The 18,147-nt window shown below is 36.2% G+C and overlaps 1 protein-coding gene across 1 annotated transcript in view; it reads left to right on the forward strand.

Moving 5' to 3' along the window:
* Positions 1-18,147, forward strand: part of SVEP1 (sushi, von Willebrand factor type A, EGF and pentraxin domain containing 1) — a 171,624-nt gene that overhangs the window by 81,387 nt on the left and 72,090 nt on the right. Inside the window, exons 15-24 of the mRNA XM_073226361.1 lie at positions 1,158-1,322; positions 1,839-2,072; positions 3,604-3,765; positions 5,090-5,251; positions 10,440-10,601; positions 10,977-11,068; positions 12,162-12,258; positions 13,993-14,106; positions 15,205-15,318; positions 16,068-16,269. Of these exons, the coding sequence (XP_073082462.1) occupies positions 1,158-1,322; positions 1,839-2,072; positions 3,604-3,765; positions 5,090-5,251; positions 10,440-10,601; positions 10,977-11,068; positions 12,162-12,258; positions 13,993-14,106; positions 15,205-15,318; positions 16,068-16,269 (1,504 nt within the window). The remainder of the gene's footprint in view (positions 1-1,157; positions 1,323-1,838; positions 2,073-3,603; positions 3,766-5,089; positions 5,252-10,439; positions 10,602-10,976; positions 11,069-12,161; positions 12,259-13,992; positions 14,107-15,204; positions 15,319-16,067; positions 16,270-18,147) is intronic.

An 18,147-nucleotide genomic window follows, 5' to 3' on the forward strand; every position in this document is an offset into this window, starting at 1 on the left:
AGTATGTTTATTTTTATTTCAGATGTATATATATATGCATGCATAGATATGTATGTGTGTGTTTATGTATTCATAAAAAACATCTTGCCTAAAATGTTACGGTAGCTATTTCTACGTGGTGGAATTATTAGAAGTTCTTTTATATTTTTATCTTTGCTCATCTGTTTTTCCTTTTCCATAATGGCTATGTAATAATTGTGGGGAAAAAATGTTTCAGTGAAAAACAAAAATATTGATCCTAGCTAATTTTAATAGCTGAAAACATAAATTAAGCAAAAAAATAAAGTTTGTAAACAGCTTGCTTAGGTAGACAGGCCTGTATAAATATAATTTGATGTTCACATCACATATCTAAGCAACAACCATATGCCCAGACCAGTATTAATATAATTTACTGAAGTTTTAAAGTGAGTCAAACACTGAGCTGGACAGTTTATGTATGTTATGTTAGTTATTTCCCAGACAAACCTAAGAAGCATGAATAATTAACTAAGTTTATAAACAGAAAAACTGAGGTTCAGAGAGATGAAAGTAACTTCACAAAGACTGTACAACCATACATCACACATTCAGAAGCCACAGTTTGAATGCATGTGGTGGACCAAGGGCATCTAAAGAACCTCACACATCCCCGATTCCTCCAGTGTGCTTGTGCTGTACATGTCAACATCTAGCTATATGCTCCTTTCAGAAATTGCCCTCACCTTTAAAATATAATGCAGGTATCTTAAATAATCTTCACAGAAGGAAACCTGTTTGTGTGCATTAATTATATAGAGGGGATATTAAAATTTAAGAAAAGAATGGAGCAAATCCTGAAGGAAAAAAGGAATTGATTCAAATTATGCACCCACCTGCTATTTACCTCTAAAGCTAAGAATTCACTATGAACTCAAAGATAGAATGACTTAAATGCCTTAGTAGCTCCACAGAAACTTTTCTTTCTTCTTTCAGTGTAATTCATTGACAATCTAAATTTAATATGACATGCCTAAAAATTACAATATGGAAGATTATAGACAAAACCTGAATGTGGTACAACATGAGCAGCTTAAGCAATGGTCAAGGGTAATTCAACTTTTGGCCTAATATTAGAAGCTAAATGTTGTTAAAGAGGCAGCTGTAGAATCATTTTTTTCTCTGGCACAACTGTCCAGGACCAGGTGGCTGGGGTGCAGCTAATAGGCTGGATTACTCTTATGATGACTTCTTGGACACCGTGCAAGAAACACCCACGGGTGCCGACAAAGCCAGATCTTCACGGATTAAAAGAAGTGCCCTGTTATCTGACCACAAAATTAAGTTAATTTTTAACATCACAGGTAAGGCTAAACTGTCTATGTAAAGAAGTGATATTACATGAAATTTTTGGTTGGAAACCTGTATTTCGAATCTTCCGTTTGTTGTCATTATTAGGAAATGACCCTAGGCCTGAAAATCAGAGAGAGCACAATCACCTAATCTTGTCATTTTCTTTAATTTAATATCACAGATGTGGTTTATGGGTCTCATAGCAACAAGCATCCTGCTTTGCACTCATCTTGGCCTAATGAACCGAGGCTTGTTTTTTTAAAAAGCAAGCATTTACAGGAGTTAAATATGCTGTAATGAAAAGCTCTGCAAAAAGGTAACGCATATGAGAAAAGGAGTAAAGCAAATGATATTGTTCTTAATATTATCCATGTACTAGTTGCTCAGTAAGCAGTAGTTGAATTTGAGGGCTATTTTTCCTGGAAAATGTTTAATACGCCATTTCTTTCTGATAAAAACGAACCCCACGGGCTCCCTGAAACACCACGTGCGTGTGTATGTTTCATTTTGTCTTGTTTTTATCTCAGCTAGTGTGCCATTACCCGACGAAAGAAATGATACCCTTGAATTGGAAAATCAGCGACGGCTCATTAAGACTTTGGAAACGATCACAAATCGACTGAAAAGGACCCTCAATAAGGAGCCCATGTATTCCTTTCAGCTTGCATCTGAAATGCTCATAGCGGACAGCAACTCATTAGAAACAGAAAAGGCTTTCCTCTTCTGCAGACCAGGCTCAGTGCTGAGAGGGCGTATGTGTGGTAAGGCTTTTTCCCACAATCAAAGATAATTTGGTTCATCAATATTTGGTCAGAGGAGACAAGTAGAGTCGCTTTACAGGTATCAAGGGATATTGAAATGAAATGTCATTTTGGTATTTTGTGCTTCCTGTTTCTGTTTGTCTGAAGAGTCTACGTGACTACTATAGGTCAGGACAAGAAAACTATTTTAGATGAGGGTCTCAAATCTTAGTTTTATTTATAGATCTTTAAGCCTCATAGCTTTCAACAGCAGCTCCAAGAACAACTAATACTTTCTGGCCACTTCTGTACTCTGGCTGAGCACCTCCTGTGTTTAATCCTGTTTAGCAGCTCTGTGAGGTACCGTCATTATTAAGCACATTTTACAGGGGAGGAAACTGAAGCCAGAGAGGCTAAGAACTTAGAATATCTTACCCATTAAGACAGGGAGTGGTGTAGCTAAGATTCCCACCCAGGCAGCCAACAACAGATTCATACAACATACAATTAACCATTTTAAGGTGTACACTTCAGTCGTATTTAGTACCATCTTGTTCCACCATCAACCTCCTCACAGTTCCAAAACATTTCATCACCCCAAAGGGGACCCCATGCCCATTAAGCGGTCACTCCTCATTCACTCACCCCCAGTCCCTTGACTTTTAACCCCTGTTCTAGACTGCCACAATCTACATCAGTTTCGGCCTGTTTCCCAAATAACTTTATCCTTCATAGATTGCAGAATCTCCCCTCACCAAACCCTGTACCCTCAGCTGAACTGAACAGCATGAATCCTGTGTTAACTTCTCTGTAGGAGCCAGATCTTGCATCCTGGTCGGAAAGCCTTCCCTGACCATTCTTGCCACTATTCCCAGAGTTCAACTGGGTTTTTCATAGTGTGATAAATTCAGCCCAACAAAAGCCCATTAAAATTCTCATTCTGAGCCTGCTCTTATTTCCACCCTACCCTGTGAGTAAAGATGAGGAATCGCTTTTACCAGGGCTGGGCATCTCCCAGATGTGGTCTTCAGGCCACCGGTGTCAGCATCGCCAGAAGGGCTTGTCCGAATGCATCTTGACCCCCGTCCCGTCCCAGAGCTGATGCGTCTGATGCTCTGGAGACAGGGCCTTGGAATCTGTATTTCCAGTAAGTTCCCATGTAATTCTTACACACTTTAACATTTCAGCATCATCAAGGCTACTGACATCAAGTATCCTCTCTAGAAGAATACTAACTTTTGTTTTCCAGGATGATTTAGTTTTCACAGCTTTCACCCACGCTTTAAAGCCCCCACCACATAAGCCATGAACTTAGTGAACAAGGATTTGCACTTTATCACACTTTAAAAAGGAATCTCCTGGTTGGTTTCTAGGAATACATTTCTGGAAGGCTGATCTTGTGAGTAAACTCTGAGAGTGAAATTTAACCCACAAACAATAGTACAGGGAGGCATGCTTTATTTACTTCCATGCCTTAGGAAAAGAGCACCTGAGCATTGTTGCCTTGCTGTAGTTTACTATATTCAGTGGTTTCGGTTTGTTTTCTCTTCAGTCAACTGCCCTTTGGGAACCTATTACTCTTTGGAGCATTCTGTCTGTGAAAGCTGCTTGATGGGGTCCTACCAGGATGAAGAAGGGCGGCTTGAGTGCAAACTCTGTCCCCCTGGGACCCACACCGAGTATCTCCACTCAAGAAGCAGCGCCGAATGTAAAGGTAATTAATACACAGTCCGACCAGCAGAAGTCTGACCTACGTCTGCAGTTACAAACTCTAAATGGAAAAGAGATGAAATAAGAGCACTACCAAAAGAAATGTCACTAATTTGATTTTTATTTTAATCATGAAATATTATCTGAATGTTTTCCCCACTCAAAAGAAGTCCATTTGTCTTCCCTTCTGGAAACATTCAGTGGCTCTAAGTCAAACTCCACTGGCAATATTTCCAATCCGCATTCGTCAATTAGCCCAGATTTTTTATTGAATCTCACACAAATTGGTGGAAAGGACTTTCACAACACTTAACAATTAGGTTACTTTTGTTAGAATGATATTTGATATGATGAGATCAACTCTCCATTTACTTGGAGATTAATAATTCCAGGCACATATGCATATGTTTTTGCCGCTGAAATATTCAGTCTTTTCAAAATATTTTATTGTTATTGTCAATGAACATTCCTGAGGCAAACATTTTCTTTCATAATTAAAGTCACAGTAAGATACATATAAAAAGAAGGAATTTCAATTTGTTTTAGAATTTCAAAAAAATACTGAAAGAAGGAATTTCAACATTGTGCCTCTTTGCTGTTGTTGCAAATGCAAGTATAGATGCTTAATAATAAAATACAACCTCAAGAGCAGCGCTCGGTGCTTGGAAGTGCACTAAAAATGTTAGCAATGTTGATAATGAGAATTATTTGGAAGACAAGAGCAGAAGGACAGTGCCTTGGGAATCGGGGACTCCGGCCCTGGTCCTGCTCTGCTACAAAACCATTGCTGTGGATCTTAGAAAGTTGCTTAACCTCTCTGGGACTGATGCTATGACTACGTTTACTTTCTACTCTGCCAGCCCTCAAATGAATGGTGACTGTAAGTAGGAGGAGGTTGGAGAACCAGTTCTTATTTACAGCAACAAAGTGCCAGTGTGGTAGTGAGGCTCTAGCCCAATCGGGGGTTTTGTTTCTGTCCTGCAGGAAATAATATGCAGTCTGAGAACTTATCCAAGAACAAGTACAACTTGTTCTCATGGTAGTGCCTTTCTGAGATGCAAATTTCTAACTCTACTCAAAAACTGTTGACACTTTCTATGTGGCAAACACTGTGCTAGGAAATGACAGAAGTAACCGGAAATAAGTCTAACATTTATTAGTATACAAAAGCATAGGGAAACCTGAAATACAATGGGTATGCTCAGAGTTCTCTGTGTCCCTCATTCTGTCCTAAATAAATTAAAATGCAGAAAACCCTATCCTACATGGTGCTAATTTCAGATGGCTTAATGTCATTGTTACTAACCATAAGACATCTTTTTTTATAGCTCAGTGTAAACAAGGCACCTACTCATCAAATGGGCTTGAAACTTGTGAATCATGTCCACTGGGCAGTTATCAGCCAGCATTGGGCTCCCGGAACTGCCTCATCTGTCCAGAAAACACCTCAACTGTGAAAAGAGGAGCCGTGGACATTTCTGCTTGTGGAGGTTATCAAAACCTTAGATGTTGATATTTCTTCAAACCTCTAGGTTCTGTGCATGGAGGAGTGTTTTCAGCAAAGCCACATGTCTGGTGTATGCAAAGAATTTAAATAGTTGTCTCTTCATGGCAAGCTCCCTTTTATTCAGCCAATCAATACTGAAATGTAAACACCCACAGTATAAACACTGTATTAGTGCTATTAGGGACACAAAAGCAGTACAAGACTTGGCTCCAGGCCTCAACAGTAGTAAACATGGCTTCGTGATAGGATAGAAATGCATCTCAACTGGAATGTAGTTTCCTTATTTATAAACTGAAGTCTTCTGATCTAATGATTCATGCAACTCTAAAAATACATTATGTGAATTATGACATTTCATTCTATACAGTTTGAAGATTTTCGTGAGCAGTATCCACTCTGGGTGCCCTTAGAATCATCTGCACACTGACCTCAGTATTTTAAAAATACTGAAGCCCCATCTCTACCCCCAGATATTCTGATTTCACTTGTCTGGTTTCCTTTCTAAGTTCCCCCAGGTGATTTTAAAGTAAAAGGAAACACTTAATATGACTAATTTTCACTCTCTGATGTCAGCACGGCAGGCTTGTTAAAACACAAATTGCTGGCCTCCACTGCAGAGTTTTTAATTCAACAGATCCTATAGGAGGTCTGAGAATTTATGTCTTTATTTCTCAAGTAATGCTGATTCTACTTGATCCAGGAACCACATGTTGAGAACCACTGGTTTAAGTTGAAAGATTTGAGTTCCAATTTTCAAATGTTGCTAACATCCCTACCAAGTACAGTTTTCCAGCACTGTAAAAACTGAAAGACGTAAACAAAAATAAAAGATGAACATTTAGAATGACAATGAAACTAGGACTAATAGTCAAGGTCAGCCTGTTGGCCAGAAACTCCAAAAGCCTGCAACTGCTTTGCAAAGTCAACGAACTGGATGAAAAACAAAACATTGGGGTTGTTTTGTTTGTTTTAAAGAGTTGTTGATCTACGTCTGCTACATCACTGGGAACAAAACAAGCATGCCTGGATGAAAGATGACTTTTTTAAAAAGTTGTATGTCCTCCCCATTCTCTAGACTCTTATTTTAAAAGCTAAAGTCTATGGCAATCCAAAAATTAAGAAACTCTTCCCTTATTGAATAAGTGATGATTTAAAGAAGCCAATCTGCTGGTTCCCCATGTCTCTGAAGTTACACACATACAGACACACACACACACACACCCCTCCCACCTTCATTGCATGGCTGTCAAATACATCGGCACTCAATTAGAGACAGATTCCTAGTGCCATTGTGTGGGACATTTGTGTATGGTGGTAAGGAGGTGGTGTCCGGTATTGCACTTTGGGAGAGTGGTCCTCCCAAGTTAAATGCTGCAGGGAGAAATCAGGGAAAACAGTATGAATTACAGGTACTCCATCTTTTTAAATTATCTCTGTCTAATAGGATCATCATAGCTGAAAGTCTGTTAGGCCTGAGAAATTGGGCAAGTAGTGTTCATCAACCTGTTTCATCAACAGTTAAGAAGACAATTTAAGCAGGACCTAATTGCAACTCATAAAGCATGTCTGTTATGTAACAGCTTTGGGTTTTTTTTAATTAAAAGTCAAATACTGCTTCACATTATGGCAGAATAGATCTACTAGAGACTTTTGTTTTGCCAACATGCAAATGAATTTTGGAAGAAAGTCTGCAGTAAAAAATTCTCTCTCTCTCTCTCTCTCTCCCTCCAACCACAAAAGCAGCTGCGGTTTTTATAGGGAAACAAATCTGTGTTTGACAATTCTTTTACTTTAGCATTCCACATAAGCCTTGAGGTTTGTTTAATACCAAATTATTGCAATTAAGCAATTATAATTTCCAGAAAGTCTCCGAATTTCTGGTAACTGCCTTATTTCTCTTAATATTCCTAGCCCAAGTTTAACCACATTTTGCTTGTCATGAATACAAATTGGTATAACAAACTCCTCTGGGATGCTGTTTTATAAAAAATGTGTTACTTTCAATTTAAATGTGTGTGAGTTCCAAAATGGTCCCTTATATATTTTTTCTTAGTTTTAAACTTCTTTTTTCTTTTTCTCTCTCTTTCCTTGTTTCTTTTTTCTTTTATTCTTTTTTCCTCATTGATTTATTTTTATGGGCATGTACAGTTTACCTTATTTTTTACTGATATCACTTTTTGCATTCTTTAGCATATTGAATTTGAAATATCATTAATCAGCACAGTTATTACATTTAAGTGTATTGCTATATTAAAGAAGTATTATGTTTTATGCTTTTCATCTTGTATCACAGTTTAGGATATTGAATATTCTTGGGTCTGTGGTTATAAAGTGAAGAGTCTGGAATTTTTTAATTAAAAAAAATTATCTGAAAAGTCCTATAAATGATTTTTTTTTTTTTGGTCTTAGTATTGTTTACATCTGGTCCCATAAGAGAGGGAAAGATTATTTTTGGACCAGAATCACATTTCTTACCCTGACCCTCTGGAATAAAGTTAAAAGTATGCTCAGGAGGAGAGTCTTTAACCTCTGACTTTGCATTCAGAAACCCGTTTAAAAGGAAAATCTGCTCGGCTCCAGGGCTGTATGTGTTATCATTACCACTATCAGAGAACAGACATGTGGGTTTACATTTTTCCTGGTCATTTCCATTGTATTTAACTCTGTTTTAACACCACTTTTGGTGTATTTAGATTTTTTTCCTCTCTACAGTAGAAGAGGTGATAAAGATTTTATTCTATTTTTCTTGACTCAGAAACCACAGGTTCTTTGGCCAAGATTCAAAATGAAACTTTCTCCTTTCTTTTCTTACAAAATTAGTTCATTAGGAGCTGCATATGTTTGTGTGTGTTTAATACTATATTATGTCCTGTAGATGCTTTTATTACATACTTGTGCATGTTTATGCATATATATGTATGCATATATAAATATGCATAAATGTGTTTTCTATACATATAGATAATACATTAAATACTGCTTGTCCACTCCTAGAAAGTATATTTCTGATGACAACTCTCTGCCTTTGGAATGTAGTTTAAACTAATTTTCACATGAAAATTTATTTTGTACTTCCTATGCCAAAAACCAAGTATAGACATCACAACATATTCACTATTTTGAGAAGCCAGCCAACTTAGAATTTTATTATTATCATATCTTGGCATAATTTTTTTACATTCCACCAGTTTTAAGGACATAGGTTTTTATTCTTTTTGAGAGTAAAATTATACTTGAAGAAATTATATATAAAAAAAACAGTTTAATTCATTATGGCATCTGGGGTTTCACTGATAATTTGTATTCTTATCAATTTACATGTCATACACACACACACATAGATATTCTCTGAAACAAGTTTTATACCTTGAGCAATAGAAGATTTATGCTTTTAGTTAACTACTTTAATTAGCTATTTGGCATGTACCTTTTCCAAATAGGCAATCATTTTTTGGAAACTTGAGATTCAGAAAACCCATTTTAAACTAAACAAATTTGTAACATGTTTGCACAAAGCCCTGTCTAGCATTCTGAGATCTAGCAACAAAGAATAGATTAATTTATTCTCGGTGAAACAAAGATATTTACAGTTTAAAATTTTAGTTTAACTAATGTAGGCACAAGAAATATTTTTTCTAAATAAGCATTAGCATCTGTGATATCTTATGCCACCTCTTGATTCAACTCCTGACTTTCTGTCAGTTGAGTATGTAGAAGAGCTCTTTTGCAAAAGACTTGACTGGCTATTTCTACTTAAGAAAGTTGATGTAAACACAAATGCTTTGTTGTTTAATATTTATTGTCATACCAATAAAAATGAGATGCCATGATTTGGACTATCCAGCTACCTTGAACCTCAAGTGCATCTATAATTTTTTAATATCATTAATTATTTCTCCTGTACCAATTTTTATTATTAAGAATCCAAAACATAAATAATTAACATGCTGATATTCTGAATAACTACTTCCTTGTGTACAATCTTCTATACCTAAATTTATGCAGACAAGCCTTAATGGTTTTAGTAGTTTTCACAGTTTGTAATTGTTTTAGGGGTTCATGCAAATAATGTCAGTTCATCCAAGGAAAGAATACCCTCCAGCTGAATTCGTTTTTGGGTCACAATCAAAAACCCCAACCCAAGGATTTAGTCATGGGATATCTACCCCACTGTACCTCTGCCAAATGCGATCAAAATTTATTGAAGAAAATCCAGGCTAATGTTGTGTTTGAAGCTGTTTTCTTATTTGGAAATACTCCCCCAATTATTGGCAAGAGGGTTTTAGAATTGGTTAACTGACACCATTCACCTAGATGTTGTTTACTAAAGCATGTCAACTCAAAATGGCATTAAGACATTTAAAAGTAAAAAGAAAGGCCCCTTCCCCAATAGGAAGTAAAGAACTATACAGGAGAAATAAAACTTTATGATAAACATGGGAAAAAAAGGAATTTATCATTAAAATGCAAATTAAAATAATAGTGCAATTTCATTTTCACCTTCAAATTGAAAACTACTGAAGTAATCATTATCAATACTGATAAGTATGCAGTTAAAAGAGCAGTTTCATACACTGCTGAAAGAACTATAAATTGGAAACTTTTTTTAATGATTTGCATTATATATTAATGGCTTTAAATTTTTTATATTTTTATATCTAAAGATTCAACTCCTCAAATTCAACTGTTACCCCAAGGAAATAATCAGAGCTATATACAAAATCGAGGCTAATGTGTGTCAAGAAAAGCTCACATCAGCATCACTTATAATAGCAAAAAAAGAGATTCAACTTGAACGCCCAAGAGTGGAGTAAATGTTAGTTTAATTATGGTCTGTCAATAGAATGTAATATTTTTCACTCATTAAAAACCATGTTATTTAACAATTTGGGGAATGATTTGGGAAATGCTCATGAATCATTGTTAAGTGGAAAAATCAGAGTACAATATTACATGGCCAATTCTAATTTTCATTGAGTTTTTATGTTGTTAAAGACAGAAAAGAAACAACAAAACACTTATTTGGATGATAAAATAGTATGGGTACTAAATATGTCCAGAGAATATATTAGCAATTCAGTAGCTTTCTTAGAACCAAATGTTAATGCATTTCTTTCAAATGAAGAGTGTGTTGCTTCATATTCACAAATGATTCATTTTTACCTTTGCAGTACCTTGTCCAGTAGGAGAATTTTCTCGTTCTGGGTTAATGCCCTGTTATCCATGTCCTCAAGACTACTACCAACCCAATCCAGGGAAGTCCTTCTGCTTATCTTGTCCATTTTATGGAACCACAACCATCACAGGTGCCAGATCCATCACAGATTGCTCTAGTAAGATGACACACATTATTTCTTACATAATCCCACTTTGGGAACTTTTGTTTGTCTCTGTGGTTGCGTGAATGCTGAATATTACTGTTTTTCAGTGGGTTTGGGTGTTTGAACTTGTTAAATTGTCCTTTTGAGGTATTTTTTATGCTAATGACTGTTTTGGGGAATGTTCAAACTTAACAGCTTCCAAATTTCTGAGTCTAGGGTTTAATGACATATCATATCCACCTATATGCTCTTTTAAATATTACTGAAACAAAATATATGTGTCTTTACCCACTTGGAGAACCATGGTATTCAGATAGAATCCGCTCACTGGCAATATCTACTACACACTAATAGGTTGTTCTAATGTTTTCCTATTAATTTTGTTAGGTTTCAGTTCAACTTTCTCAGCAGCAGAGGAGAGTATAGTGCCCCTTGCTTCTCCTGGACATATCAAAAAGAAGTATGAAGTCAGCAGTCAGGCAAGTCCATTTTATATTTATAAAATTTTCCCTAGTGGAATGTTTAGAAAACAATTTACCTTTGTACATGTCATACAGAAGGAAAACACCAGAGTGAAAATTTAAGAAATCAAGACTCATGAACATTATCAATGAATAATTATATTTACTTGTGACTTCTAATAGGAACTTTCTACAAATGCAGCATTTGAAGTTCTAAGTACTAAAAATGGGTATTATCTCTAGCAATGTCTGGCACAGAGAATGTGTAGATGTGGGGAGTCTTTTTGGTTCACTAATAAATAACACTCACCATAAGCATAACCCATCATTTGAGTAAGATCATCTGGTATAGCCAAAGGCATTTTCTAATTGGCAGGAAGAGTTATTCAACTTTCATGAAAATTATTTAAAATTTTGCCAGCAAAAAAAAAAAATCATTATTGGAGTAAGGTGTGGATTTTTTTTTAATTAGGAAAATTCATAAACAACTTAATTGTTTTCCATTTATTTTTTTAGAGACTAATCAAGACCAATCATTTTGATAGATACAGCCATTATTCAGTATTTACCTTGCCCAATGTCATGATAAATTCCTTGGCTTTAAATATTTTTACAGTGGATAATGGGGTAATATTTCTTATTTCAACTTCCTACAGTCTCCTTCACACACAATGTCTTGTAAGGGCTTCGTAGGTCATATTTGTAAGAATCGCCAGAGCAGTGACTATCAACCTTGTAGATACATTAAAATCTGCTGGTCAACTTCTAAAAATAATGATGCACAGATCCAGCTCACAGAGATTCTGATTTAGCTGGTCTGGGTTGGGGCCCTGTTCTCAGTGTATTTTTAAAACACCTCAAACGGAGTTTAACGTGCACCCGGCATTAAGGAACACTGCTTGGGTTTACCAGAATGTCACTCAAGGATAAGGCATATCACACAGGGCAGGCACCAATGTTATTTGGTCAAGACAGCAGCCAGCTGGAATGAACTCACCTGGAAACATGAACCAGCTGTCTGATGATACACACCTTCGAACTCCCTAGTCAGGATTGCTTGGAAATGAATAGAGTGTCTGTCTCTGATGGATTTATTTTCTGCCACTGGTAGGTTTTCCATGAATGTTTCTTGAATCCCTGCCGTAATAGTGGAACTTGCCAACAGCTTGGGCGTGGTTATGTTTGTCTCTGTCCACCTGGATATACAGGTAATAGAGAGGAATGCAAATTTTAATATCTTCATATGCAGTGTGACTTGCAGTATCAAACATTGCAACATTAAAAATAAACCCTGTAAAATACATTAGACTATATCAATGCACAAAAATTTGGTTGCACAAGGTAAACCCTTAGGTGAGAAAAGTATATGTATCATCTTATGAATGACTGCCCATTTTGGAGGAAGAATGAAGACTCATCTCATCTATGAAAAAGTTACATCATAACTCACAATTTAAAGTGAAATACATTTCCATAGGCCACGTCCAAGGTTTCATTCTAACACAAATTAAACACATGACACTCTACATAGAACAGATTGTCTAACATAAGCATTTTTAAACCTCATTTCTCTCATTGGCTTCACACTAGTGGAAGTTCTTGTTAATCGCTATGATTTGTTGCTTTGCTTCTCTTTCTAGAAGCTGTGCTTAGAAAAATAATATAACTTTGGACTTGATTATGTAGGAATTATGAAAGAATTATATTTTCTTGCAGCTTAGGTCACACTCCAGTTTGGTACAGAAATATAATTTTTGAGTGGAAATGAATTATATCTTAAAGTTGCAATTAAAATAATTCCCTATTTTCTAGAAATGCAGTTTTCGCATTTTTTTAAACTTTGTGCAACCAACATGAAATGTTTGTGACGAGAAACATGGTATTTAAATAAAAGAATTCAGTACAAAATAAGCAAAAGGCAAATTGGAAAACAAAAGATAGCCCAGAGCTATCAGGAGTATTGGCATTCCCCTTATTTCAGCTTGTTTGTGCATTTTTGTGTGCATGTTTAAACTTTATGAAGATGTTTGTCCTGACATTCCATAAGAAATAATCGATCTTGTCCTAGAATTTTATAAGTGAGTGATGGTTGAAAAGATCATAATATAGGACAGTGGTTCTCAAATTTTGATGTGCATCAAAATCATCTGAAAGGCTTCTTAAAACACAGATTGTTAGAACTCGGCCCCAGAATTTCTGATTCAGTAGATCTAGAGAAGGTGTGAGAATTTGCATTTCTCTCACATTCCAACGTGATTGCTAATGTTATTGGCCCAGTAGGTCTAGGAAAGGTTTGAGAATTTGTATGTCTCTCACATTCCCAAGTGATTACTAAATGCTATTGGTCCAGGGGCCACACTTTGAGACACCCTGGTGCAGAGGCAGAACATGGTTTCCTGCAGAGCTGGTCCATAGATAGGCTGTGACCACCCTTAGGAAAATGCAGTCCCGTCCAGGGCACCTGGCATGATTTAGCCCCACCCCCACCCCTCAGCCAAGTGGCCTTGGTAGCAAGTCTATATGAATTCATTTATTTATTTATTTAATATATATTTATATATATTATTTTATATTTTAATATATATTATAGCTATTTTTATATATATTCTTATATATGTATATTTTTAAACATTTTTTGGAATTAAACTAATTCCTGACTTAATTTTATGCTTCCAGGTTTCCCTCCTCCCCCCTTACTTATAACTTGGAATCTTTTGCTGTCTTTCATGTATCCTTATAAAAATATCTTAAATCTGTTTAGAAAGAGGCAGTACCTTCACTAAATACTTAACCAGATGGTTGCACTTAACAGATATTGCCCTTTCCTTCACCACTGCCACTCCCTCTAAATTCAGATTATAGGAATAATTACCTTTACATGATCATGGTTCTGTTTTTGTTAATCCCTCTGATTGTCCTTCAGTGTTTGGTTTGCATTTTAGGCTTGAAGTGTGAAATAGACATGGATGAATGCAGCTCACAGCCATGCCTCAACAATGGCATTTGTAAAGACCAAGTTGGGGAATTCATTTGTGAGTGCCCATCTGGTTACGCAGGTAAAAGGAAATTTTCAGGTTTTTACCACCTTAGAAACCTTTTAAACCTTGGAATCATTAAATGTCCATTACTGTAAATCAAAACCACAAGGAGGTACCACCTCACACCTGTTAGAATGCCAACATCAACAGGTGAGAGAACAGTGCTGGCGAGGACATGGACAAAAGGCAGCCCTTGTGCCCTGTTGGTGGAAATGTAAGTTAGTACAGCCACAGTGGAGGTATGCGGCTCCTCAAAAAAATTAAAAGTAGAACTACCATATAACTCAATAATTAATTCTACTTCTCAGTATTTATCCAAAGGAAATGAACTCATTGTCTCATAGACATACCTGCATCCCCATGTCCATTGCCGTGCTAGTCACAACAGCAAGATATGGAAACAACCTAAGGGTCCATCAGGTGATGAATGGATAAAGAAAATGTGAGATAGATAGATAGATAGATAGATAGATAGATAGATAGATAGATAGATAGATAGATATGATATGATATGATATGATATGATATGATATGATATGATATGATATTATTCGGCCATTTAAAAAAAAGGAAGGAAATCCTGCCATTTGTCACAACCTGAGTATTATGCTAAGTGAGATACGTCAGACAGAAAGGCAAATACTGTATGATATCACTTAAATAAGAGCTAAAAAAGCCAAGCTCATAGAAACGGAGTAGAGTGGTGGTTGCCAGGGAGGTGAGGGTATTGGAGAGATGTTGTTTAAGGGCGCGCAAAGCTGCAACCATTAGATAAATAAGCTGTATGTAAGGACTCAAGGAAAATTCAACCAAGGGATGAACAACGAGCAAAAAAAATAATAATATGATAAACATCTTTAAACAAAACTACACTTACCTGCTTAACTAAAAAATGGTTAGATAGTCACGGTTGTCCTTTTCCACTGCATGCTGAAAATGTCAAATGCCTTGCTAGAAAATTTCTGCAGTAAGTTGCATGAAAGAAAACATTTTATTTGAATGTATTTGGCAAAGTGCAGAGTTTTTCACAAGTATGTCAGCCAAACAACTTACTTAAAAACTATTAGTCTTAAATTCCTTTCTGGTTTTCTTAGTTCAAACCATGATTGTTTTCAGGTCAACTATGTGAAGAAAATATAAATGAATGTAACTCCAGTCCTTGTTTAAATAAAGGAACCTGTGTTGATGGCTTGGCTGGCTATCACTGCACATGTGTGAAGGGATACATAGGTAAGATGCTTCCATTCTTCCTACATTATTTTAAAGTCCTGCAAAGCATCATGAATTACTGCATTTTCTAGCATTATATATGTTAACATTAATTTTATGATTTTATCACTGTACTATGATTATCTAAGAGGACGTCTTTATTTTTTAGGACAGTCACACCAAAGTATGCAGGGTTAAAATAGCATCAGACCTCCGATTTACACTCAAACAAGTCAGAAAAAAATAATGTCTGTATGTGTGTAAAGAGAGAGAAATAGAGACAGAGAGAGATTAAAGATGAGTTTTTATGCTATGAAAAACATTCAAGAAGGACCTGGAAATGAATCGCATAGACCATTTTGCAAATGGATGCTAATCAATATGGTTAAAATATATATGTTTAACTTACAAAGAGGAAGTCTATAAAAGAAAATGGCCAGTGAAGGGAAGAAGCAAGGTCAAAGAAACAGCAAAATTTTTATCTAAATTTGCTAGTTTTATTCTTTAACATTATCTCAATTAGATGTCCATTACAAATGATAGTTTCAGAAAGACATAAGATAAAAAGAGCAGATTATCAAAAATGCATTTCTAAAAGGACTTAACAAAAGCCAGAGCTCATTAAAGAACGGGTCTTAAACCAGTTTGATAGACCAGGGTCTCTGCAACCTCCATTCCAGTCCTTTAGAAGTAGAATCCTCTGAGAAGTCAGCACTGTGATCACAGTTTTCCCCGGGGTTAACTCTTTTCTTGTCCTCTTCCATCCCCAGGCTGGCACTGTGAGACAGAAGTCAATGAATGCCAGTCAAGCCCATGCTTAAATAATGCAGTCTGTGAAGATCAGGTCGGGAGGTTCTTGTGCAAATGCCCACCTGGATTTTTGGGTACCCGGTGTGAAAAAAACGTGGATGAGTGTCTCAGTCAACCATGCAAAAATGGAGCTACCTGTAAAGATGGTGCGAATAGCTTCAGGTAAAAGATGAAGCCTGTTTCTTTCTACTATTTTCCTTTCCTTCACTGTTCAGTCATTCTGCAGACTTTTTGGAATATTACTGAGTCCCAAGTCAGCCATTCCCAAATTCTAGCCCAGAGATCTACAGTAGAATCTCCCCCACCCCTCATCTGAGGTTCTGAGGCACTGAGTCTGGGGTAGAGTCACTAATTTTAAAATAGGCAGCCTGTATGTTTCACGTTCCCCAGTGACTCTGAACACAGCCAGATTTGGGAACGATTGTTCTATACTTGGGAAGTCATAAAGGATGAAAGGAAGCACAATTACACAGAAGCAATTCGGAAGCACTAGACAAAACTCATCTTTAAATGTTTTATGTTTTAGCTAGACTTTTCACACTCGCTAAAATCAAGAGGAATTTTTAATCATACCATCACAGTGCCAATCTACATTCTATTCCATGGTTTTCAAACTTTTTTGTTTGTTTGTTTAGTAACCTTTGGTTCAAAAGAAATCCAGTATGAATGTAAACAAAATAATGAAAGCTAAGTGTTTATAGTTCAAAATAGTAGTGTTTGTTGGGAAGAAACAATTTGTCTTTCTGAGATAACTCTTAGGATGCCAGGAGAATACAGTTTGAAAACCAATACTCGTCTTTGTCATTATTAAGTTGTTCCCCGGTCCATCCCTTTTCCCTGCAGGATCTGTGGCTTCTGCAGTACAAAAGACACACTGGTCTTGCCTGCAGAATCTTAGGAAACTTTATCGTCTTCAACATGCCATTGGTTCTATAAGTTTATGAAAGAAGAAAAAAAAGGTGCAACATTTCCCAGTCCCCTGCAGGCTCATCTCTTCCATTACCATCCCCCAACAAATAACCAGGGCACTATCCACAAGAAATAGAAAGCCATTTCTGCCCGTGAGACCCACTCTTGATATGTCAGTGAGGTCTTATCAGTACAGCACCATCTTCTCATAGACTTTTTACATCTTTTGTCATATAGCACGTAGCCATAGCCAGTAAGAAATTTCCATATGAACAAGAGTTCCAGATTTCTCCCCACGGTCCAAAACAGGTGATGAATACCAAATATGCCTAATTCCTAACTAAAAGAAAGATGAAGATAAACTCTACTGATTCTAAAGGACTGTTAGCTGTCATCAAAGTGAACATATTACATAGACAAGGATATTGGACTGCTGTCATGGTATCAACGTGGGTGTAAGAAGAGCAGTGAAATTCTAGTTAAAATAGATTTACCATCAAAGCAGAGAACTCAGTAAAGGTCCCCTCTAATTCCAAGTGAGATTTTCGTTCAAACCCCCAAGTACAATTTATTCATATAATTCACTTTAGGCCAATATCAAAGAGGTCCCCATAGGAACTTGCTAGTAACAACATTGTACCATTTTTGGATAGGTCCTTTTTAATTAAAAAATATTTCAGACAAACAGAAAATTTAAAAGACTGTTAGAAGTCATGCACTCATCACAGAAAGTATCAGACCTTAGAATTTTGTCATATTTGATTCACATCTTTTGTTTTAAACAAATACCTTCTAAAGATAGACCTGGAGTCCTTATAATACACACGCATGCACGTGTACACACACACACACACACACGCACACACATTTCTTCTTCCCTAGTGGTAAGCACTGTCTTGGAGTTGGTGTGTATGTCTTTCTCATTCAGACTTCATATTTTACTATGTAAATGACTCCATAGACAGTATAAAGTATAGTTTTATGTCTTACATAAATAGCATCATATTATATATGTCCTTTTGCCACTCAACATGATGTATTATCAAGGTTGACATATTTAGCTCTAGTTTATTCATTTCAACTGCCAGATTCCAGTGAATGATTATACCATGGTTTAATTTCCTATTCTCC

Source organism: Manis javanica, chromosome 2 (genome assembly GCF_040802235.1).
Source record: "Manis javanica isolate MJ-LG chromosome 2, MJ_LKY, whole genome shotgun sequence".
Classification (NCBI taxonomy): domain Eukaryota; kingdom Metazoa; phylum Chordata; class Mammalia; order Pholidota; family Manidae; genus Manis; species Manis javanica.